Source organism: Heptranchias perlo, chromosome 5 (assembly GCF_035084215.1).
Source record: "Heptranchias perlo isolate sHepPer1 chromosome 5, sHepPer1.hap1, whole genome shotgun sequence".
In the NCBI taxonomy this organism is placed as follows: Eukaryota; Metazoa; Chordata; class Chondrichthyes; order Hexanchiformes; family Hexanchidae; genus Heptranchias; species Heptranchias perlo.
This window is the reverse complement of record NC_090329.1, coordinates 29,934,369-29,956,881: the sequence shown is the minus strand read 5'-3', so window position 1 is coordinate 29,956,881 and position 22,513 is coordinate 29,934,369. Positions and strand designations below refer to the sequence as shown.

The 22,513-nt window shown below is 41.3% G+C and overlaps 1 protein-coding gene and 1 long non-coding RNA gene across 2 annotated transcripts; one reads left to right on the top strand and one right to left on the bottom strand.

Annotated features, from left to right (window-relative positions):
- Nucleotides 1–11,512: 11,512 nt before the first annotated feature.
- Nucleotides 11,513–17,537, bottom strand: LOC137321672 (uncharacterized). The gene is made up of 3 exons (XR_010962882.1): nt 17,385–17,537; nt 15,555–15,900; nt 11,513–11,826 (listed from the first exon to the last, which is right to left on the bottom strand). It is a non-coding gene; the product is annotated as an uncharacterized lncRNA (long non-coding RNA).
- On the top strand, nt 15,801–22,116 carry fam110c (family with sequence similarity 110 member C). The gene has a single exon (XM_067984192.1). The coding sequence runs from the start codon at nt 16,202–16,204 to the stop codon at nt 17,309–17,311; it is 1,110 nt and encodes a 369-aa protein (XP_067840293.1). The 5' UTR covers nt 15,801–16,201; the 3' UTR covers nt 17,312–22,116.
- The last annotated feature ends 397 nt before the right edge of the window (nt 22,117–22,513 follow it).

The window sequence follows — 22,513 nt, the reverse complement described above, 5'->3', positions numbered from 1 at the left end:
TTTTCGTTTCCATATCGCCCATTTTACACTATCGCCCAAAGTCAAAATTACCCCCAACAACTTTGGTTTTATCTCATCCCTACTTTTTGGTTTATTAGGTAACTACAATTACCAGATTAAAAGGAATGAATGGCTATGTACTAAACTTTAACAAATATAGATTCAAACAGAAAATGTACAGCAGGTTGATCAGCATCTGAGAAAGAGAGATAGATTAACTTATTTCCGATGAAGGCTTATACCTGAAGCATTAATTTATCTTTCTGTTTACATTTTCTGTTCTTATTTGAGATTTCCCGTATTCATGGGTTTTCAGTGGGGTAATTTTAAAAATTCATGAACCTGGTGCAGCACTTGACCTGCTGGGAGTGCATATCAGGAATTCAAACAGATGGTCCCCATGATTTACTGTCCATGATGGACCAAAAATTGTGAGGAGCATATACTCCACATTCTTGATATGAGCACTGGAATGTGAATTCGTAATGTTATCCCTAGATTTGCAGTAATCATGGGTTTTCCTTCTATCAGTAACAAATAAGTGCTCTGTATATGCAACTGGTTAACTTTTTGAGGCTATAAATGATTTCCCTGATGTAACTGAATTGAAAACGTAAAATGTAGTATTAGATGACCTATGCTGTAGTTTTTGCTAATAGCTGTTCTCCCCAGATAGCAGTAACTAAACTCCTTCCCACTTAAACAGCTCACAAACGTACAGTCAATTGCAGTTGTCGGGTTTAGATCTAGAGGATTAATTATTATGGTTATGTCAGTGTTACCCATTCCATGGTCCCAGTTATCATGCTGAAAGAATGAAAGACAAAATTGCACTTCAGAGACTATCCACCAATTACAGCACAAACTTTCAAATTCAGATTAGACTTTTTTTAAAGTGGGCTTTTCGTTGAAGTTATCTCGATAGAAACACATAATTCCAGCAGTACCAGTAAGTGCCAGGTTTAGGAAACAAAAATTATATGAAGGTTATTAGCAATGGGAATGTAATTTACTAACCCTCTCTACTTTGTTATTTAACGATTAAAAGTATTGAAGCCGTTTGAAGTCTAAGAATGGACCTGTTGACAACTGGAGACCTACTTCTGGTTATCCCAATACTTTAGAGAAAGTAAATATTACTTTTCTCCACTTTGATGTGGGATTGAATAGGCATGTCCATTAGCAAGCAAAGTTAATGTAAGGACTTTAGTTACTGCCATATAAAGCCTTTCCATGGCTTATGGTAAAGTAGTGCCGAAGTGTGTTTCAAATGCTGCTATGTGTTGAGGTACTTAGGGAACGTTGACTCTGGAGCTTTTATCACCCTGGAATATAACATACATGATAAATAAAATAGCTGCAAATAAATAAGAAAAGATGATCAAAAGCAAAATACTGCGGATGCTGGAAATCTGAAATGAAAACAGAAAATGCTAGAAATACTCAGTAAGTCAGGCAGCATCTGTGAAGAAAGAAACAGAGTTAACGTTTCAGGTCGATGACTCTTCAACAGAACTGGAAGAAGTTGAAGATTAAACAGATGAGATGATATTGAATTCTTACACAAAAAATGTTGCAAGAAAACTGGATTTTTTTTTAGTAGTCTGGGTTCACAAGATCATAACATAGGTTCAGCACACTTGCTCTCATCCTTCCAGAATATCAACTCTAACATCTTCCCATTATATCCTCCAGTTGTTTCTTAATTTATTCAAGTGTCATGATCTCAACTATTGTTCCTAGCATCCTGTTCCAGCATTGATCGCCCTCTGTATAAAGAAGAGATGACTCCTGGTATTTGCACTGTTAAATCCGGCTCCCTTCTCCTGGTGGTAGAATCATTGACTCATGAAAAATTGGGCCTAATAGTCTGCCACCAGGACAAGGGACTGAGATTAATAGTGTAAATGTCAGGAGCCAACTCATGGGTGCTCATCTCCGAGAATCCAAAGTAAAATGATACCATTATAAAAGCTGCTTTAGGGAGGGCCACTGGTTTGTGGTTTGTGTTCCATAGAATCCCTCAAAAATGATCAGTGTTTTGTGGATACCATTCTATAATTCTATCTGTTTTTCCATGAAAACTTTCAACCTCAGTCCACAGATTTGAGCACATAATCAAGGCTGACACTTCAGTGCAGTGTTGATTAGTACCGTAACTGTTGGAAGTGCCATCTTTCAGATGAGACTCTCTCAGGTGGACATAAAAGATTCCATGGCACTATTGGAAGAAGAGCAGGGGAGTTCTATCGGAGTCCTAGCTGACATTTATCCCTCAAATAAAACTGCCAAAAACAGATAATCTGGTCATAATCTGATTGCTGTTTATGGGACCTTGCTGCGCACATTTCCCTACATTACAACAGTGACTACACTTCAAAAGTATTTCCTTGGATGTGAAGTGGTTTGGGACATGTTGAGATTGTGAAGGGCGTTGTATAAATGCAAGTTTTTTTCTTTAAAACAGAAAACCAGTGGCTTTGGTTTTAGAGGTAGAGCCTCACCAACCCAGAGAGTCTTGTTCAAATTGCAGCTAGAAAGATAGAATTGAAAAGCAAAAAAGTTATGTTAAACTTGTTTGAACTTTGGTTAGACCACATTTGGGGTATTGTGCACAGTTCTGGTCTCCATATTATAGAAAGCAAACACAGGCATTGGAGAGGGTGCGAAAAAGATTCACAAGGATGATACCAGAACTGAGAGGATATCCTTATCAGGAAAGGCTGAACAGGCTGGGGCTGTTTTCTCTAGAAAAGAGAAGGCTGAGGGGTGACCTGATAGAGGTCTTTAAGATAATGATTGGGTAGAGGTAGAGAAAATGTTTCCATTTGTGGGGGAGTCCAAAACTAGAGGTCATAAATGTAAAATAGTCGCTAATAAATCCAATAGGGAATTCAGGAGAAACTTCTTTACCCAAAGAATGGTAAGAATGCGGAACGCGCTACCACATGGAGTAGTTGAGGTAAATAGCATTGATGCATTTAAGGGGAAGCTAGATAAGCACATGAGGGAGAAAAGAATAGAAGGCTATCCTGATAGGGTTAGATGAAGTAGGCAAGGAGGAGGCTCGTGTGGAGCATAAATGCCAGCATAGACCAGCTGGGCTGAATGGCCTGTTTCTGTGCTGTAGTTTCGATGTAACTCGATGTACTTACTGTTACTACAGGACAGCATGGATGGTCATATGTAGAACTTAGGGTTGCCAACCCTCCGAGATTGCCCAGGAGTCTCCCGAAATGGGACATGGATCTCCATGGCGCTATTGCTAGGAGACTGGGAGATCTTTGCACTTTAAATTTCCCGCCGCAGCACTGGCCCCCCCACTCCGTGGATCACCGGCTGCCGCTGCAGAGAGGCCTCTGGCTCGGTGACGTCACAAACCACCCCCCCCTCCCCCACCGCAGAAAACAAAGACCGGCTTTGTGTGCCGGGGACAATCAGCAGGCAGGAGACAGGGAGTTGGGGGAGCAATTGCTGGTGGGGGAAGGAGTCAGGGAGAGAGGGAGACTGGGAAACGGGGGTGGACGTGGGACCAGCATTTTCTCCAGAGCCGGGAGCAGCAGCAGCAACATGGTGAGTGGGAGTGGCGCCATGAAAGGAGCAGCCAGTAAAAGGGTGAGTGAAACCTGCGGACTTTACTGTGGGTAAATAGTGAAAGATTTTTTCCACTGGTGGGCGAATAGGGAACAAGGGGACGGAGACCGAGGATTCTCACTTGGTGAACCAAGGTAGAAGGGAGAAGGAAGTTTCTTCAATTGCAGGCTATTAAAACATGGGAAGCTTCTCCACAAGCGGCTATTGAGGTAGAGACTAGAACATCATTTAAAAGGGAATGGGATAAATATTTGAAAAGGAGTAATATAAAATGATCTAGGGGAATGGGGTTGCAGGAGAGAGTGCCAGCACCAGCACAGGCACCGGGGACCGAATGGCCTCCTCCTGTGCTCTAATTTTTATCATTCTATGAAAACTCTCTTCTATTGAGTCCGAGCCCAAGGAGTGGTTTAGAACTGTTGGTGTAGAGCTGAATTTAGGATGATGTGGCCTATGAGAAGACCTCAGTGGCCACATCGAGACTACTCTTAGAGTCCTTTGTTCAGTTCTGATCACTGCATCACGAAAAAGATATACCTGTATTAGCAAAGGTAGAGAAAAAAGTAACAAAACTGAACTCAAGTGAAAAAAAGATCAGCTATAAGGAAAAATGAGAAGATTGTGCTTTAAGTAGAATCATGGAATCATACAATGGTTACAGCACAGAAGGAGGCTATTCGGCCCATCAAGCCTGTGCCGGCTCTTTGTAAGAGCAATCCAGTTAGTCCCATTCCCCCGTTCTTTCCCTGCAGCCCTGCATATTTTTTCCCTTCAAGTATTTATCCAATTCCTTTTTGAAAGCCCCAATTGAATCTGCTTCCACCACCTTTTTAGGCAACGCATTCCAGATTATAACCACTCGCTGCGTAAAAAAGCTTTTCCTCATGTTGCCTTTGTTTTTTTTGCCAATCACCTTAAATCTGTGTGCTCTGGTCCTCAACCCTTCCGCCAATGGGAACAGTTTCTCTTTATTTACTTTATCTAAACCCTTCATGATTTTGAACACTTCTATCAAATCTCCTCTTAACCTTCTCTAAGGAGAACAACCCCAGCTTCTCCAGTCTATCCACTTATCTGAAGTCCCTCATTCCTGGAACCATTCTAGTAAATCTTTTCTGTACCCTCTCTAAGGCCTTCACATCCGTTCTAAAGTGCGGTGCCCAGAATTGGACACAATACTTCAGTTGTGGCTGAACCAGTGTTTTATAAAGGTTCAACATAACTTCCTTGCTTTTGTACTCTATGCCTCTAATGATAAAGCCCAGGATCCTGTATGCCTTTTTAACCACTTTCTCAACCTGTCCTGTTGCCTTCAAAGATTTGTACACATATCCCCCCAGGTCTCTCTGTTCCTGCAGCCCCTTTAGATTTGTACCCTTTAGTTTATATTGCCTCTCCTCAAGTATAAAAAAAGGCAATAAGGGAGAACCTGATCAATGTATATAAAATACAAAATGGTATGGATAATTAAGGCAAACCTATATTATTACTTCAAAGTAAGCCAAGAAAGTGTGACCAGAGAACATAAAGGAAAATTAGTGAAAAATAAATTTAGAACAATATTGCAAAAAATGTCTTTACTCAGAGTGATGAATGTTTGGAATAATCCACCAAGCAAGATGACAGAGGCAAAACATTATTTGAAGTACAATTGGTTGTGCTGATAGGAGGGATGTACTTATGGGATGAGTTTCAATGGGCCTTTTCTCATCCCTGAGTGAACTTTGATGTGCTTTTTCTCATCCCTGACTTTTCTTGTGTTCTTCTCCAGATTCCAATTCTAATCCTTGAGTTAGTGTTCACAGCCAGACAGGTAGTGGAAATGTTAGAATTGGTTCAGTGTCCCCCATTTAGGGAAGAGCAAAAATTGCCCACACTTCCTCCTTCTGATTGCTATTCAGCGTTGCTTATTCGGAGTGCAGGTATATTGATGCCAGGTTAGAAGGGCGTTGTATTGGTACAGTTCACTGTCCACATGAATAATGACCGCTTGGCTGAGATATTAAAGGGCTGCTATCATTTGTGGATCTATTCCCCAACAAAATTTTCTGCCTTTAGGAATGAGGGGATAAAGGGAAAAAATTTGAAAAATAAATTATTGATTAGCAAAGATAAAATTTACTATTGCATCTCAATTTTCTTTGTATCTGGCTGGCCAACACTGCCAGGACAAGACTTTTATTCATTCTCATGATGGTGGACATCATTGGCAAGGCCAGCATTTATTTCCCATCTCTAGTTGCCCTGAGAAGGTGGTGGTGGGGCTTCTTGTTGGACTGCTGGAGTCTGTGTAGTTTTTTGTTCTTTCAAGTTCTCTCTGTGGCTTTACTGTTAAGTCTAACTCACTTGGGCAAAGTACAAATGGGTGTCTAGTGAATGTGGAACTGTACCCCATCAAAGAGTCAATACCTCTAGGAAAGGAGGGGAGGGGAGGGAAGTGAGGGGAAGGAAAGGAGGGGAGAAAAATGGCAGAGAAAAATTGTTGTGAGAAAGAAAACAGACATAATCATCCATAATACAAAACTGATCTTCACTGGGTTGGGACTGACATTGTTCTTATATGCTTTTATGTTAAATTGGAACTGGTTTTAATTGTATTTATTCCACATCATTGAGCTTAAGAAGCAAATAGCAAATTAATCCATTTGGATGTGATGGGAGACTCTATCATTTGTTCCTGCTTTGTTATTAAATTCAATCGTCACAAAAAGACCCTCTACTTCTGCCCATTTTTTTCTGCTAGAAGCACTCAGAAAAGAAAGAACTTGCATTCATAGAGGACACAAAAACTAACCCTGAAACTATGTGATCAGCTAACTCTTCTACAACTTTAATTGGACCATGTTCTTTTCAGTGTTTCATATTCTTAAATGTTATTCAAAGGTAATATTCTTATAGTAACAGATTAGTCCTGTCAGAAGGCATTCCTTTCAAATATGTTGCATTTAAAAGTATGTACAAAACAATTTAAAGCTCTCTTCATCATTAAAATGTTTCCAATGAGTGTTATAGAAACCCAACAGCAGTTGTGATGTTAGGCACAAAAGAAACAATTGTCTCAGCTTTGAAGGAGCTTTTTTGAAAAATACACTTTAATTACACTTATTCTACTTCCTACATTATAATCCTTTAATCACTTACTTATTTCTAATCCACATTCAATGACAAACATTTAACGGTTACCAAAGTAGACATAAAACCTTTCCAAAGTAAACAATCTTGTTGGGAGTTGGGGTTCATTTTTTTTATATATAGTTGCCAATAAATTTTGAACTGAAAATGTCAAAGAGAAACATAGCCACTCATTCATTTCTGGTACATATAATGTTAGCAACGGCGATAGGCCATTGGGTCCAATAAATTCATTCCTTTTTGATTTTAGCACAAAATAGTTTTAACATGAAAATTATTGCCAAAATTGAGAGGGAGAATAATATTGGCATATCTGTAAAAAATATTTCTGCACTGACCCTCAGACCTGCTTCAAACTCATTTTGCTGAATGGCAAAAGCAGGACCCTGAAGTATTTTACAATGAAACTGAGGGCAGATGCCTACAGCCAAACAATCCCAGTGATACTGTAACCTCAAACGTTTTGTGAACTCGCTTGCTCAAATAGCACAACACGAAAGGGCAAATAGAAACATGCTCTGGTATTCTGTCAAAATAAGGAATCCTGTCAGTGACAGACAACCAATACACTATGGAAATTTATGGAAAAGGCCATTTTTCTTGACATAGATGAATTAATGTTTAACTTATAATTGTAATGTGAACAAGGCAATGCTCGACAGTGACTGGCAAAAGTAAACAACACATTACTCAATCAGCCCATTGGAAAATATTTTGTCATTTTTTTCACAACAGAAAAAAGGATACCCTGACCAGATATGGAACTCCCAATACAATCTAGAATGTCTGCCATAAAGAAACAAATAATACCTCATAATATTCTTCTATATGTTCCATTGCACCTAAACACTGAATATAGGCTTCAAAGTTAATATTTTAATTGGACCTCAAAATCCACAAATAAAACATAAAAATAAGTTGGAAGCATGTACATAGCCAATGTCTCTGCTCTTAGTGGTTGGCGACATCAGGACATTGCTGCTTCAATAACACTGTATATGAGCTTCTTCCTTAGTGCAGGTAAATGAGAAGATTGTGGCCTTGAATTCCTGTGGGAGTTGGCCTAATCTCCTGCAGTAACTTTGGCTTGGAGATCGGCGGAACCCTAGAGGAATGGCACAAACACAGCCGTTCTCAGCCATTTACATAACTTCTCCAGGGGTTCCGCCAATCCCCTACCATAGTTACGGCACAAGGTTAGGACAACCCCAACGGAAAGTCAAGGCCAGTCCCTTTCCAATGTTTTCCAGGTAACAACAGACACTGCACTTCAAAAAAGAGTAACTTATTGTGAGAATTACTTCGAGATCTTTTGATATGAAAGACAAGATATATAACAGAGCATTAGTATAACAATTAAAAATCAATAACAGCAATCAGATAAAAGGAGGATATTCTCTACCTTAACATTTAATTATTAGCAGTGTTAATTTTCAATTTAGTCTATATGATAGCAACAATTGAATCATTGGTAATTAAACTGCCAGACTATTCTAACTTTATTTTCCTGAAACAAATCAGATCTCCAACCACCTCATCATTCCAGCTTGACCACCTATTAACTTAGTAATGTGTTGTCTGCAGCCATAACCAAATTAAAGGAGGCTGGTCCAAAATGGACAGTATTTACACAGACAATGAAAAGATTAATTATACCCTTTGAATTACAGTATAATCAATGAGAGTTGAGAGTTAGATCAGTAGATAGGCTGTTGATAATGGTACTGCCAAGCTGCTTTTACGTTGGTGTTCATTTAGTTCAGTTTTAAGAGACTGAAGCAGCTCCCTGGGTTTACATTATTAAATATGACTCCTATGCCTTGAAGGCAGAATTGTAGACCTCGTTTTTAGTGACCAGTTTTTAGTTCTCATCTCTGAGAACTGGGCTGGAATCCAACACAGGCTGATGCGATGATATTCTCCGATCTCTAACAGGTGCGGATGCTTTGCAACAAGGAGCAGTTGAGGCAGAGACCAATGCAATTTTAAGGAAAAATTGGATAAATATTTGAAACAGAGGAAGATACAGGGCTCTGGGGTGAGAGAAGGGCAGTGGGATTAGCTATGGATTGCTGTGACAAAAAGCAGGCTCAGACTCGATGGGCCAAATGGCCTCCTTCAGTGCTGTAAGCCTCTATGATGCTTAAATGTTCTAAACTGTATTTTCCACTTTCTTAAAGATGAACATTTTTGAACATAGATGAAAAAAATACAGCTCTCCCCCTCCCCCTCAAATATCATCAAACTGGTTCAACTTAGTTTTTGCATCCTGTGTCGAGTCCTCACATAAATTTCGAACACAGCAGATGAAACTACGCAGTAATGCAGAAAGAGAGACCTGGGGGTATATGTGCACAAATCTTTGAAGGTGGTAGGACAGGTTGAGAAAGCAGTTAAAAAAGCATATGGGATCCTGGGCTTTATCAATAGAGGCACAGAGTACAAAAGCAAGGAAGTTATGTTGAACCTCTATAAAACACTGGTTTGGCCACAGCTGGAGTATTGTATTCCAATTGTGGGGACCGCACTTTAGGAAGGACGTGAAGGCCTTAGAGAGGGTGCAGAAAAGATTTACTAGAATGGTTTCAGGGATGAGGGATTTTAGTCATGTGGACAGACTGGAGAAGCTGGGGTTGTTCTCCTTAGAGCAGAGAAGGTTGAGAGGAGATTTGATAGACGTGCTCAAAATCATGAAGGGATTAGATAAAGTAAATAAAGAGAAACTGTTCCCATTGGCGGAAGGGTTGAGAACCAGAAGACACAGATTTAAGGTGATTGGCATAAACGCTAAAGGCAACGAGGAAAATCTTTTTTACGCAGTGAGTAGTTATGATCTGGAAAGCGCTGCCTTAAAGGGTGGTAGAAGCAGATTCAATCGTGGCTTTCAAAAAGGAATTGGATAAATACTTGAAGGGAAAAAATCTGCAGGGCTACAGGGAAAGAACAGGGGAACAGGACTAACTGGATTGCTCTTACAAAGAGCCAGCACAGGCTCGATGGGCTGAATGGCCTCCTTCTGTGATGCAACCATTCTATGATTTTAACATAGTTAGAGTAGCGGTCTGCTCATCTTTGTTTTCACTAATAGATTTCCTCATGTAGTTTCAGGTGATTTTTCAGTAAAAATCTGTATGAGTGAACGTAAATAGCATCAACTGCAATGTGCTTTCAACGTGTAGGGCGGTGAGGGGTTGAAGCTTGTCTAAACTCTTTGATCCTCTTCTGGTAAGTCACATTGAGAGCAAGGAGTCTGGTTGAGAATACTTTAACAAGCTATTACAGTTCTACACAAAATTTTGTGTCACCTTGAGGCCCCCTCCAATCATTTTAGGGATTCCCGAGGGAGCTGAGGCCCCTGACTACAAACCCTTGGGGGAATTCAAATTCTGAAGACAATCGTAACATTGTCATTCTTCAATAATCGTGTACTGCAAGACAGAAATATGTAGTAGTAGACAGAAATATGTTCTGACACAAATTTAAAAACTGAGTGGATAAATGCTACAGGAAATTCTTGCTGGATCCCAGAAATATTTTTAAAAACGGGAAGAAGGTTTTTCATTTGTTTAACAGGACTTGCTTCGAAGTCTATTGCATGCTTATGAGAGTCTAGAGGTATTCCAAATAGAACATATCCTACCAAATATGTTGGTAAGAGAAGAGAAATATATCTGGTACCTGTCACATATCATTCAACATACTTCAATATGAGCAGGTTAAAAGCCGAATATTGGAATGCAAAACAGTTGCTACTGAATCATTTATATTGCAAGAGATTTCTCCCATGTTGCCATCATTAGAAATTTTCCAGGTTAGAACACAAAGCGTGGTTTAATTGGAACACATAGCAGCAGCCAGCTGTTGATCATTTGCCTGATGATGGGCTCCAGTTTGATCCATTTGTTTCGCATTGTTTCGGCTATCTCCAGTGCCTGTTGACAATACTATTTTTCCTGTTTTGGCTTGTTACAGTGACAGGCTATTGAAGGAAAGAATGAGCTGACGGTAACAAATAATTGGTTTGACTTAGCTCGTAAATCATTAAGGTCAAAGGGAATAATGAGTTAGCATTGGCGGTACTTAAAATGAGGCGGAAAAAGTTTGGTGGGACTCAGATGTTACCTTGGCGACTGCCTATAATGTTATCAGTGAAAAGTTTGAGTGAGACTGACCCGAGCAACAAAAGCAGAACAGGCTGGTCTGGTGACATTGCTTGTATCTTTTGAGGATAAAAATCATGAACTATAGGACACAATAAAATTGTTTTACCGAGAGTTTTCTTTACTGAGAGTATGTTGAGAGCATTCTTTACTAGAAGGATTTTTTCGATGCCCTTACACATGGCTATATATTTGCTTTATGCCAAACTTAAAATAAGAATTTTGAAATTCATTCAGACCATCAGTGCTGCTTCTCACAATCAGTCTGCTTCCTAAAGGAGGTGTAAAATCTTGTAATTTTATTTTTTTAAATAATGGCATATTGTACCCCACACTAGAAATTTTGAAAAATACTTTAAAAGTTATTGATTTTTTAAAAAATTATCTTCTTTTTGCTTAGACATAGGCCTTTGCGTTTTAAAGTATTCCCCCCACTTCCCGTTTCTTGGATCTCCCTGTGCCATGCATAATCCCTGATAAATTTGTCCTCCACCATCACCATTCTCAAACCAGCCACTAGGAGGAGTAAATGCAGTCTGGAGCTCTCCTTCAAAGCCAGAGGAAGGCATATGCAATGCATGCCATGCAATTTTGTACAAATTTATTTCAGCAGCAGTGAGAGGGATTCACAATATCATTTATTCATCACAAATTGTCCAAGGGATTGGAAACGACATGTAGGGCAATGTATGCAAAGTTGGAATCTGCACTCAAATCCAGGAATATGCAAAGGACGGGACAGGACTGGCAATATTGGTTGAAGGGAGCAACAGCTAGGGGAGTGCTGACAACAATGGTTGGGGGAGGGCAGCGGTGAGGTGTTGGTTATATAAACCTCAGATTGGAAGCTACACTTCTGATCATCCTGATGTTCCATCCTTTATTGTTTGGTGAAGTAACTGGCCTCTCCTCTGTCCTGCACCTCCTCACAGTGACACACCTGAAATTAGAAACTAAACACGAGGAAATTGCAGTCTCAAGCATGTAACCATTCTGCAGCTCTACATATTTTTTAAACATCTTACTTTTTGTCCATGGCCTCACCCCTCCGTATCTCTCTACAACTCCAGCCCTACAACCCTCTGAGATCTCTGCAGTCCTCCAATTCTGGCCTCTTGCACATCCCCGATTTTCATCGCTCCACCATTGGTGGCCCGTGCCTTCAGCTGCCTAGAATTCCTTCTGGAATCCACTCTGGAATTCCTTCCCTAAACCACTCCTTAAAACCTACCTCTTTGACCAAGTTTTTGGTCACCTGTCCTAATATTTCCTTATGTGGCTTGGTGTCAAATTTTGTTTGATAACGCTTCTGTGAAGCACCTTGGGATATTTTACTATGTTAAAGGGGATATATAAATGCAAGTTGTTCTTCTTGTTGTTTGAGTTGCTCCAGTGTACCTCTAACTCCGTGGGTGCCACGTTCCTCCAGTGGGAGTGACAGGTTGGCCCCATGGACATGCTATGAAGCAGGGTCAGGCACCCACAGGTCCAGGATGTGTAGAATCAACAGGAGAGGTTGCTTCAACTGCGTGTCACTGTTCTGAGTCCTACTGCGCACCTGGGTGACCTTGGAGCACGATCACTTTAGTCTCCATTGGCCCTCTCGCAATAAATGACCACTGCAGGACACTGTCTGCCTCATCAAAGACAAGAAGAGAATCATTATCTAACATTTTAGACATGCATTTTTTAGTTTGACTGAGCTATTTGTTTTGCTTTAGTGGTGTCCTCCCCTTGAGGGGGACATTTGTCATGGTATTCTCCCTGGTGGTGTTGGGCTCACACCCAGTGCTATTCTATTGGCCCAGATTCAAAATAGAACCAGGGTCAAGCTGCAGTATACTCAACTTACTTGCATTGAAAATTGTGTCTCTGAGAGGACGCTTCGCTACACGAAGTTACTAAATAATTAATGATGCCAATAATAAATTAATTAGCAGATCATTAATGGCACAGAAATAATCTTTAACTATATTGTTACATGAACTGGAGAAGAAAGTATAGTATTAATAAGTTTCTAAAAACAGAAGCTTAGCTGGAAAAAGTTTATTTACAACTTAGGTAAACAGTGTGTTTTCAATAGTTCTGAAATCACACTATGAAGCATTCAACTAAACTTATGTGTTTGGTTTTGTTGAATCACAAACGTTCAACTACTGAGTCATTGCCCATATTCCAAAACTATATTTCAAAAATTATATTTTTCCTTTTAGAGCCAGACCAGCATCAAGCTCCCATTATCGCCAGGATTGTGAACTTATTTTTCTCCTCTTAAAGAAACATCATGATTAGATGTTGGCCTTTATTGCAAGGGGGTTGGAGTACAACAGTAAGGAAGTCTTACTACAATTGTACAGGGCTTTAATGAGACCTCACCTGGAGTACTGCTTTCAGTTTTGGTCTCCTTATCTTGCCTTAGAGACGGTGCAACGAAGGTTCATTAGATTAATTCCTGGGATGAGAGGGTTGTCCTATGAAGAGATGTTGAGTTAAATGGACCTATACTCTCTGGAGTTTAGAAGAATGAGAGGTGATCTCATTGAAACACATAAGATTATGAGGGGGCTGGACAGGGTAAATGTTGAGAGGTTGTTTTCCCTGGCTAGAGTCTAGAACTAGGGGACATTGTCACAGGATAAGGGGTCGGCCATTTAAGTGAGATGAGGAGGAATTTCTTCACGCAGAGGGTTGTGAATCTTTGGAATTCTCTACCCCAGAGATCTGTGGATGCTGAATCATTGAATATATTCAAGGCTGAGATAGATAGATTTTTGGACATTAGGGGAATCAAGAGATATGGAGATCGGGCAGGGGAGTGGAGTTGAGGTTGAAGATCAGCCATGATCTGACTGAATGGCGGAGCAGGCTCGAGAGGCCGTTTAGCCTACTCCTGTTCCTATTTCTCATGTTCTTAAGGTAGGAGAGCGCATTGTCATAGCACATACATTCTTGGACTATGAAGTGCATCACTACTTATATTGTATTATATTATATGGAGTAGTTGAGGCGAATAGCATAGATGCATTTAAGGGGAAGCTGGATAAACACATGGGGGAGAAGGAATAGAAGGATATACTGATAGGGTTAGATGAAGAAAGGTGGGAGGAGGCTCTTGTAGAGCATAAACACTTTAATGGACATGTTGGGCCGAATGGCCTGATTCTGTGCTGTACATTCTATGCAATATATGTAATGTAAGCACTCTCCAGAATGAATGAGCTGCATATTGCAGACTGCTACATGGCAATAAACCATGAATAGCTCTCACTTGTGTTTTTATTGCAGTTAATTGACCTAATCTTGGGCTGTGGAATTATCATTAATAGCTAGCAACTAAATAGAATGTGAAAACAGGACTCATGTAACAAAAATTTTAAAATAAAATATTGTCAGAAGCTGTGTACGGTGGGCAGATTGGAATGAACTTTTCTTCTGTTTGTTTTAATGAAATTTCAATTTTCTCTTCTTTGGATGTTTTACTCACTCCCTCAGAAAACTAAGTTGATAAGAGATCAGGGCAGTGCAACTTGTAGATAATGTGTTGAAAAGTGAGCTAAATATTTACTTTGTTCAATGCTTTCTTATGTTCTTGTGTTATACACAGATAGACTTCATACTGTAAAAAGCATCAGACAGAATATTAACGAAACACAAAATCATATTCACAAAAATTACAGAAGCCAGAATTTACCAGCACTTCCGAATACCTTATTGAAACAACAGTCAGGTATAGTTTAAAGTATTTAAATGATTTTTTTTCTAACTTCCTTCTTATCCCCACTCCCACACACACAAAAGGCATTGAATCATCTTCAGATATGGTTCCACTGGCATCACAGACCACTTGTTTACCTAGCACGTCTTCATTTGTGAGCCTAAACAGAAAATATCAGCAGGCAATTCAACCATGAGGGCTCCACAATCAAGCCAGTCAAGTCCTTTGCTGGGGGAAGATTTTCCCTGTGTGCTATTTACAAAGAAAGCATTGTGATTTCACTACAAATATCAAACAGGGGAAATCTTAAACCCTTAAGGTCCATGCATTTTCTAGCAAGAAGCACTGGATAATGATCAGGAGTCAATTGTAACTGCCTCACTGCCACACTAACTGAGATCAGTTAACTGAGTACAGACTGGGCATCCAACTTGGGCCTTGAATGGCTCAGAGCTACGTTGTGCAGTGCAATTACACACTGAGCTCAATGACATTCTTTTAAATTTAAGCTGATGTTTGCTGATAACTTTCAATTAGTTTGCAGGTTATCCTTACACAGTGCTAATAAATCAATTGATTTATTGTTCCAGTGGATCGGATTAGAAAATAAAACTGACAGTCGATCAGAAATCTCCCTGTGGTTTCATTGTATTCATTCCCCAGGAAAATACAAACAAATGCTCCCTCAATAAGGTTTAAAGGCTGACCACACTAGCCCATCAGAATCCTGTCAAATATACAGCTAGTATTGCTCTTCTGTAGTGAAATCGCATTGTGTGTTTAGTAGTAATAAACATGCTAGTACATTTGAATGACATTCCTTTATTGGTTATTTTAACTTAGGTACTTATTTAAAATAGGTTAACAGCTACGCAAAATAGCAAAAGGATTTGATACAAACATTAACAGTCACTACTAATAGCTCACCCTACTTATGTCCTGTTGTACATTACCTTTTTCTTAACAGTCAGGAAGAAAGTAAACTTTCACTGCCAGTCTGCAGAATCCTAATGAGTTTACCCATTTGCTCGTGGTTGTGATTCTATATTCCCTGATAGGAGGGAAGGAGAGAGAGAGAGAGAGAGAGGGAGCAGGCTGACAGAAAATATTCTAAATAAACATTGATGAGGGTTTGTCCTTGCTTGGGGCTATGTAACGTTGATAGGTAGACCCATCCCTCTTGTGTTACACACACACAGCCTGCTCCCAGATGATGTCATGAGAGCCTGAAGCTGATCCATGATTTGCTGTGTTTTATTGCAGGGGGTCCAAGGTGAATCAGTTGAAAGAGAGAGCCAGCTTTAAGGGGGGGAGGAAGAGAAAAAAAAAGTGCAGTCAGTGTCCGTGACAACAACTATATACTGCTGGATGTCAGCGCCGAGCACACGGTCAGAATTGCTGCACCTTCCTGGATTGTGAAATTATCCAAAAGAAGAAAAAAAATTATCCAAAAGAAAAAAAAACAGGATCCGAGAGAGAGAGAGAGGGCAACGGAATTTGGAGGGAGCTTGAAGTGACAATCTTTTCTTTCCCGTGGTGAGTTTTATTCTGTTGGGATCTGTTGTGTGTTTTTCTCTCTCTCTCTCTCTGGCCGAGTGAGATGCCGACTGAGATCTCCCACACCCCGAGCGTGCGGCCGGTGCCGGAGCTCAGCTCCTCTTTGCCGCTGAGGATCCTGACCAAGGGTCCCGGTTACCTCCGCCGGCAGATGGAAGGGGAGAGCCGGGGCCGGCTGAGCGCGGTGGAGCGACTGGCGGCCGACAAGGCCAAGTACGTGAAGAGCCGGCAGGTGATGGGCTGCGAGCCGGTGGGGCCGGTGGGGTTCGGCAGCTCGGCCTCGGAGGGCAGCAGCAGCATCGAGAGTTGCCCGGGCACCGGCGCCAAGAACCGAGGTGGGGCCGAGCCGAGCGGCCAGGACCTGCCCCGCTCCGGACACCTCTTCCGGACGCCCTTCCTCCAGCGGCCGCCCATCGCCAGGCGCTTCAGTTCCAAGCGGCAGATGAGGCCCGACTCCCTGGTGATCTACCGGCAGAAGTGCGAGTTCGTCAGGGGGGCCAGCCAGGAGAACCCGAGGGGCAACCACAGCCTGGTCCGCAGGCTCTTCCAAGGGTCGACCCGGGACAAGCAGGCGGCCTCTCCCGAGGTGCCCAAGGTCATCATCAAGGAAGGGACCACCAGGTCCGACAGCCCGGAGAGCTCGCCGGCCGGGGACCTGCAGGTGGAGAGCGAGCCCGAGCCCCAGGGCAGCCCGGCGCCTGGCATGGCCTACCCGGCCGTGCCACCCTCAGACCCCCCGGGGGGAGAACCGGGCGAGGTCCCGGCCCACGACCGCCTGAAGAAGGAGCCGAAGAGGCGGGGGCTGCACCGCTCGCAGTCCGACATCAGCTCCAGGTACTCGAAAGCCTACTCGGAGTTTGACAGCTTCTTCAAGTACTGCGGCCTCGACCCCGACGTGATCGAGGACCTGGGCAGGGAGAACTTCACCTCGGCCTCGGACAGCCTGGCCCTCAGGGTCAGGAGCGTCAGCGTGCCGGGTTCCGAGAGCGACTTCTCCCGGCACAGCGGCGACAACGACAGGCTGCTGGAGGAAGAGCTGAGCGAGCAGATCCCCTCCTCCCTGTCAGTCATCGAGCGCAACGCCCGGGTCATCAAATGGCTGTACGGCTGCAAGAAAGCCAAGGAATCCAGAGCCGCCGCCGTCCTGGTGTAGCGTCGGGCAAAGTGGGGGCGGGGGTGGGGGGTGTGACAATCCAGAGCGGACCCGCGGGTCAAACCTGGCTCACCGATGGTCTGGGATCAGTGCAGTTCATCTCTTGCTCATAACGTGTATTTCGACATCGGTGCCTTTTAATGCAAAGAGAAAATATGAAGTGAAAAGGAGCTACTGCAGATGCTGGAAATCTGAAACAAAAAGAACAGAGAAAGTGCTGGGAGCACACTGCAAGTCCACTTGTGTCTGTGGAGAGAGAGAGAGAGAGAGAACGGACAAGTTAAAGTATCAGCTGGGGACACTCTTTCCCCCCCACCCCACCCTCTTCTCACAACCTTGACAGAGACCCCCCCTCCCCACCCGCCTGGAGGAAAGGGTTTTTAAAATGTTATGTCTACCTTTTGACAGGTTGAGAGATACTCTTGATGGCCTCAGTTCACAGTTTCAGAGGTTACAGCAATACAGACTCATTTTTAGTCTGTTATTTTTATTTAAATCACAGCGATGTCATCGAACTACGAGGGAAGCAGAATATAAATCTTCCAACAAATTTGATAAGTTTGTAACATTTAACATTTCAACGCCTTCATGAAAAGTACCGGCAAACCTTTTCTCCACCGCTTACTTCCACCACTACGGTGTAATTCATATGGAAAAAAAATATTGCATTATTTGTGTGCAGCAATTCGGCTACAGAATTAATGGGCGACTCGACTTCTCAGCCCCCTCCCACCAAACAAAAAGGTTTGCAACATATCTTTTCATTAGGACAATGTCATTTCAAAGTTTGCAGTATTCCTTCTGTGGCCTCACCTGGACTGAACTGCCTACAACGTAGATTTAAAACTGTCTTTTTCACAAGGTTTCTTACATTGCTTTTTAAGAGATTAATTTTATTTTCTGTGTTCAATACAGAAAACTGCTGACAGTGTATTCATTTTAAATGGTATTGCCACCTACAGAAGTTGTCCATGTTAATCTGCTTGGATCATTGGAAGGCAACTGCATTATATTTAAGAAAGGTCTTAAAATAGCACAGGATTAATAGTTTGAGTTATATGGGGTATCCGGATGTATATTACAACTGTATCACCTCACTTCTGTGTAATGTTGAATAGCATTAATTGACAGTTAATTCATGTACACATTTGTCTCATCACAAAAGGCAGCAGCTTTTCATACCAAAGATATTTTGTGACAGTTTCAAAAATGTAAACTTATTACAGGTTTGTAAATATATTTCTATTCCAAAACAGAAAAGAAAAAGTTTTTTATTTAATTTCTTGCTTTCAGATAGTCATGCTCAATATGCTATTTCCCAGTCAGTTGATAAGAGAGGAGATATGTTCCTAGGTTTCTCAATGTTACTCTGGAACTGAGCACCGATGGTCACGAGGGGCTGGGGTGACTCACTCATTGAGTAGGTACAGTGATTGTAATTGGCACCTCTCCCAATGGCACAGATAAGACTGGGGATTCAATTTAAAAAGAGAATCGTAGGCACAAATCTTACCACTCTGTGACAGACTACGTTGGTGCATTAACTCACTGCATCATGGGGGCTACTTTAAAGCCTTTTTTAATTATGAATTGCTGGTGTAGACTTGCATTGCTGCCACTATCTTGTGCTGCACAGAGTGGATGGCTTTGCACTTGGAATAGTTTAGACTGTTTAAATTTGAACTCAAGTTTTGATCCCTCCAGTCCATTAAAATGAACAAATGCTTTCATGCCAAAAAAAATTGTTTATGCTGACTAGTAGGGAAGACAAGAGTGCTTATTGGTCAACCTGGCTGTCCCCGAGATCTGTCTGGGAAGAAATCTGTCCATTCTCATCAGGGCCATAAGGAAGGGATGAGTCACAATGACAGATCGCCCCTTCTTAGTGGCAGGATACAGTTTCTTCATCTGACAGAAAGTACAACTCTTATTGGCTGACTGTATTTAGTGGTATTAACAATGGAGATTATTGATTCGTATGGGTACACGTCAGTGTTCAGTGACCCCCCCCCTCCCCCATATACTGATTCCAGGTGTTACTCAAGAGAGCCTAGTATTTACTCTGCTGCAGAGTTCCAATCATTCAAATCTAATCATACAGGTGCACAGTGAAGATGCCATCACCAGCATTGTGACTGTAAGTCCGCGCGGTTGGCATTCTTTAAGGACTTTTATGTTCAGTACGCAGCTCTAGAGAATGATCTCCGTGCACCGCTCTTCCCTGTTCATGTTTTTTGGTGCCGATCCTCATCAAAAAAATTTATGATCAAAATAATGGGGAGACTGCCAGCAATTCACAGGTCCCACCAAACTGTGGGCCTCTGATGCTGTTGGATCTCCAGAGCTTGCCAACTTTATTGTAGAGAGCACAGTCAACTGTGGGAGAGCAATGTGCCTCCAACTAGTAACACTCAATATAAAAATGCCTTTCACTGCCTGGAGAGATACAGAATGAGGCTGCCTTCAGAGTTAAGACAAGGTTTATTTTTACATTCTGATTGTACAAAAACCATGGCTAAATGTGTCTTCACAGACATATTGGAGGTAATTTTGACTGTGGGTAATAGTGTAAAACAGACAATATCAATTTAGCTGCCCATTATACATCACTCTCGATTTTCATTTCCATTGACTTTGATATCGATATCGCCCATTTTATACAATCACCCAAAGTCAATGTGTGTGCAAATGGTGGGTGGGAGTGTACAGATCCATCTTATCTTCAGAATAAAAGTCTTACCAAGGCCCCTCCAATACAACACAGCAACATAGATGAGGTAATGACCTCACATGATGCCTCCACAGCCTATGCTGAAAAACAGTTGCCAGTTGCCATGGGTGGGAAGTACAAAATTAATGAAACAGTTTAATTTTATCCCTCTATACCTTGCACCATCCCTGGTCAACAGGGCCAATAGGTGACCTGCTCCCAGGCCTTTTTTCTTTTATTCATTCTCAGGATGTGGGCCTCACTGGCAAGGCTGGCATTTCTTGCCCAGCCCTAGTTGCCCTGAGAAGGTGGTGGTGGGCCGCCTTCTTGAACCACTAGCAGTTTGATACAATTGAGTGGCTTGCTAGGCCATTTCAGAAGGCAGTTAAGAGTCAACCACGTTGGTGTGGACTAGAGTCAGTTTAGTCTAAGGATGGCAGGTTTCCTTCTCTAAAAGGACATTTGTGAACCAGTTGGGTTTTTTCCACAATCTGACAGCTTCATTGTCACTTTTACCAGCTTTTGTTAAACTGAATTCAATTTGTCATACTGCCGTGGTGGGATTTCAACTCACATTCGTCTGAATTACAAGTCCAGGCCTTCGAACTACTAGTCCAGTAACATAACCATTACACCACCGTACCCATTAAGCTACCATTTAACGTTTATTTAAGCCCATTAATGCTTCCTAATATAATTTGCACGATTCAACCTTTGAAAAGCTAATTGTGGTTAAAAAGTTTTCACAGAAACAAGCTATGCAACCTGCGAGCAATCTTGATTGCCAGAGGTATTACCTTTCACCCTACGTGCTGATTGGCGCCCATATGTTGAGTTACTTTCTGGCTGTGCAATGAATGTGAATTCATTTTGTTGTATAAACAGTAGCTAAAGTTACCTTGCCAACAGCCTGTGGATATGAGGAGGAGACAGATGCTTTTTTTTTCGCTCTTGTGAAAGATTTTCATATCTACCAAAAGTATCTGCTAATTGTTGTTCCTGTCTAGACTTTGACTATTGAATTGCTATCGGCTCTAAGTGTCCAGAGATTCATTAAACCCTTCAGGAGCTTCTGTTTACTGTACATTATAATCATTCTGTTAAATAGTTTGTAAACAGAAGCATTGTGAAATGGTGCCGGGCTTCTCCCAAAAGAGAGAAAGCCATTTGTAGATGTTAACAGGTTGCAGTTAAGTAAGAAAAATAAACCACCTTTAAATCATTTTGTCCTGAATTTACTATATGTATTTAAAATTAAAAATGTACTGGCCTCATTGAATGCCTGGGAGATAAGTAATATTGTAAAGGTCATTTGTTACTCACAGTTCTAAAATGTCTCCTTAACTTTGCTAATCTGTTCTGAAGCTACTGCAAAAACTAAGGATAACAAAAAAAAAAGACAATAAATCTACAAGAATTTTGAAACTACATCCTCAGTGGGTTCCTATGTCATTCCAATTTGAACTACTGCCAGCATGAGAAGTTAGCATTCTTTAACATGGTGTGAATCTGGTTTTGATCCCAGTTTGTATTTGATAACTGGTGGTGCTTCATTTCATTTCTGTTGACTTGATAACATTTGGACTGCCTCCCTCACAGCATATTTGTAGTCCACGATAAAACAAGGAATATGTAAACAGGGTTGCCTTGCAGATCCTGCAAACATGTGCACACATGTCCTGCTCCAGACTCAACTGTGAAAATAGCAATAGCTTGCTGTTTTGGGAAGAGACTCATCCTCTCTGTACATAGGATTTCTATTTATTACAGTTTTCCCTGTGTTGTTTTTATGTATCTCTCAATGTGCTTTTCATTAGAAATAATTCTGGCTGGAAAACGTGAACTAAAAGTAATTTGTTGTCAGAATTACTCCAACTGTTGTTAATACCTGTAGGTGACTTGATATCTTTAAATGAAAACTATGTAAGTACTGGTGTTTGTAAAGGAAAATAACAATTATTATATATTGTGAAAATAAATCAGTATTTTGTATTATAACAACATATACCAGGCAAGTAAAGCTGCTTTATGTAAAGAATTTAGGAATGTGCTTGTATTTTATTCATTAATAAAATAATACTTTTATTTTAAAAAATATGATGTTCCTCCTGGTCTTCTTATAAATTACTCTAAGCATGGGAAGGGGACTGCCCTCAGGTTTCTGTAAGTGCCATTCAGTTAGCAACCAGTCGAGATGCACACAAATAGTTTGAGGGTTACTCTTTCTTCTTTACCCAGAGTCTGGTTAGAATGTAGAATTTGCTACCACATGGGGTAGTTGAGAATAGCATAGGTGCATTTAAGGGGAAGCTAGATAAGTACATGAGGGAGAAAGGAATAGAAGGATATGCTGTTAGGGTTAGATGAAGTAGGGTGGGATGAGGCCTGTGTGGAGCATAAACACCGGCACAGACCAGTTAGGCCGAATGGCTTGTTTCTGTGTTGTAAATTCTATGTAATTATCCTCCAACTTGGTGATGTTCTCTTGCCCT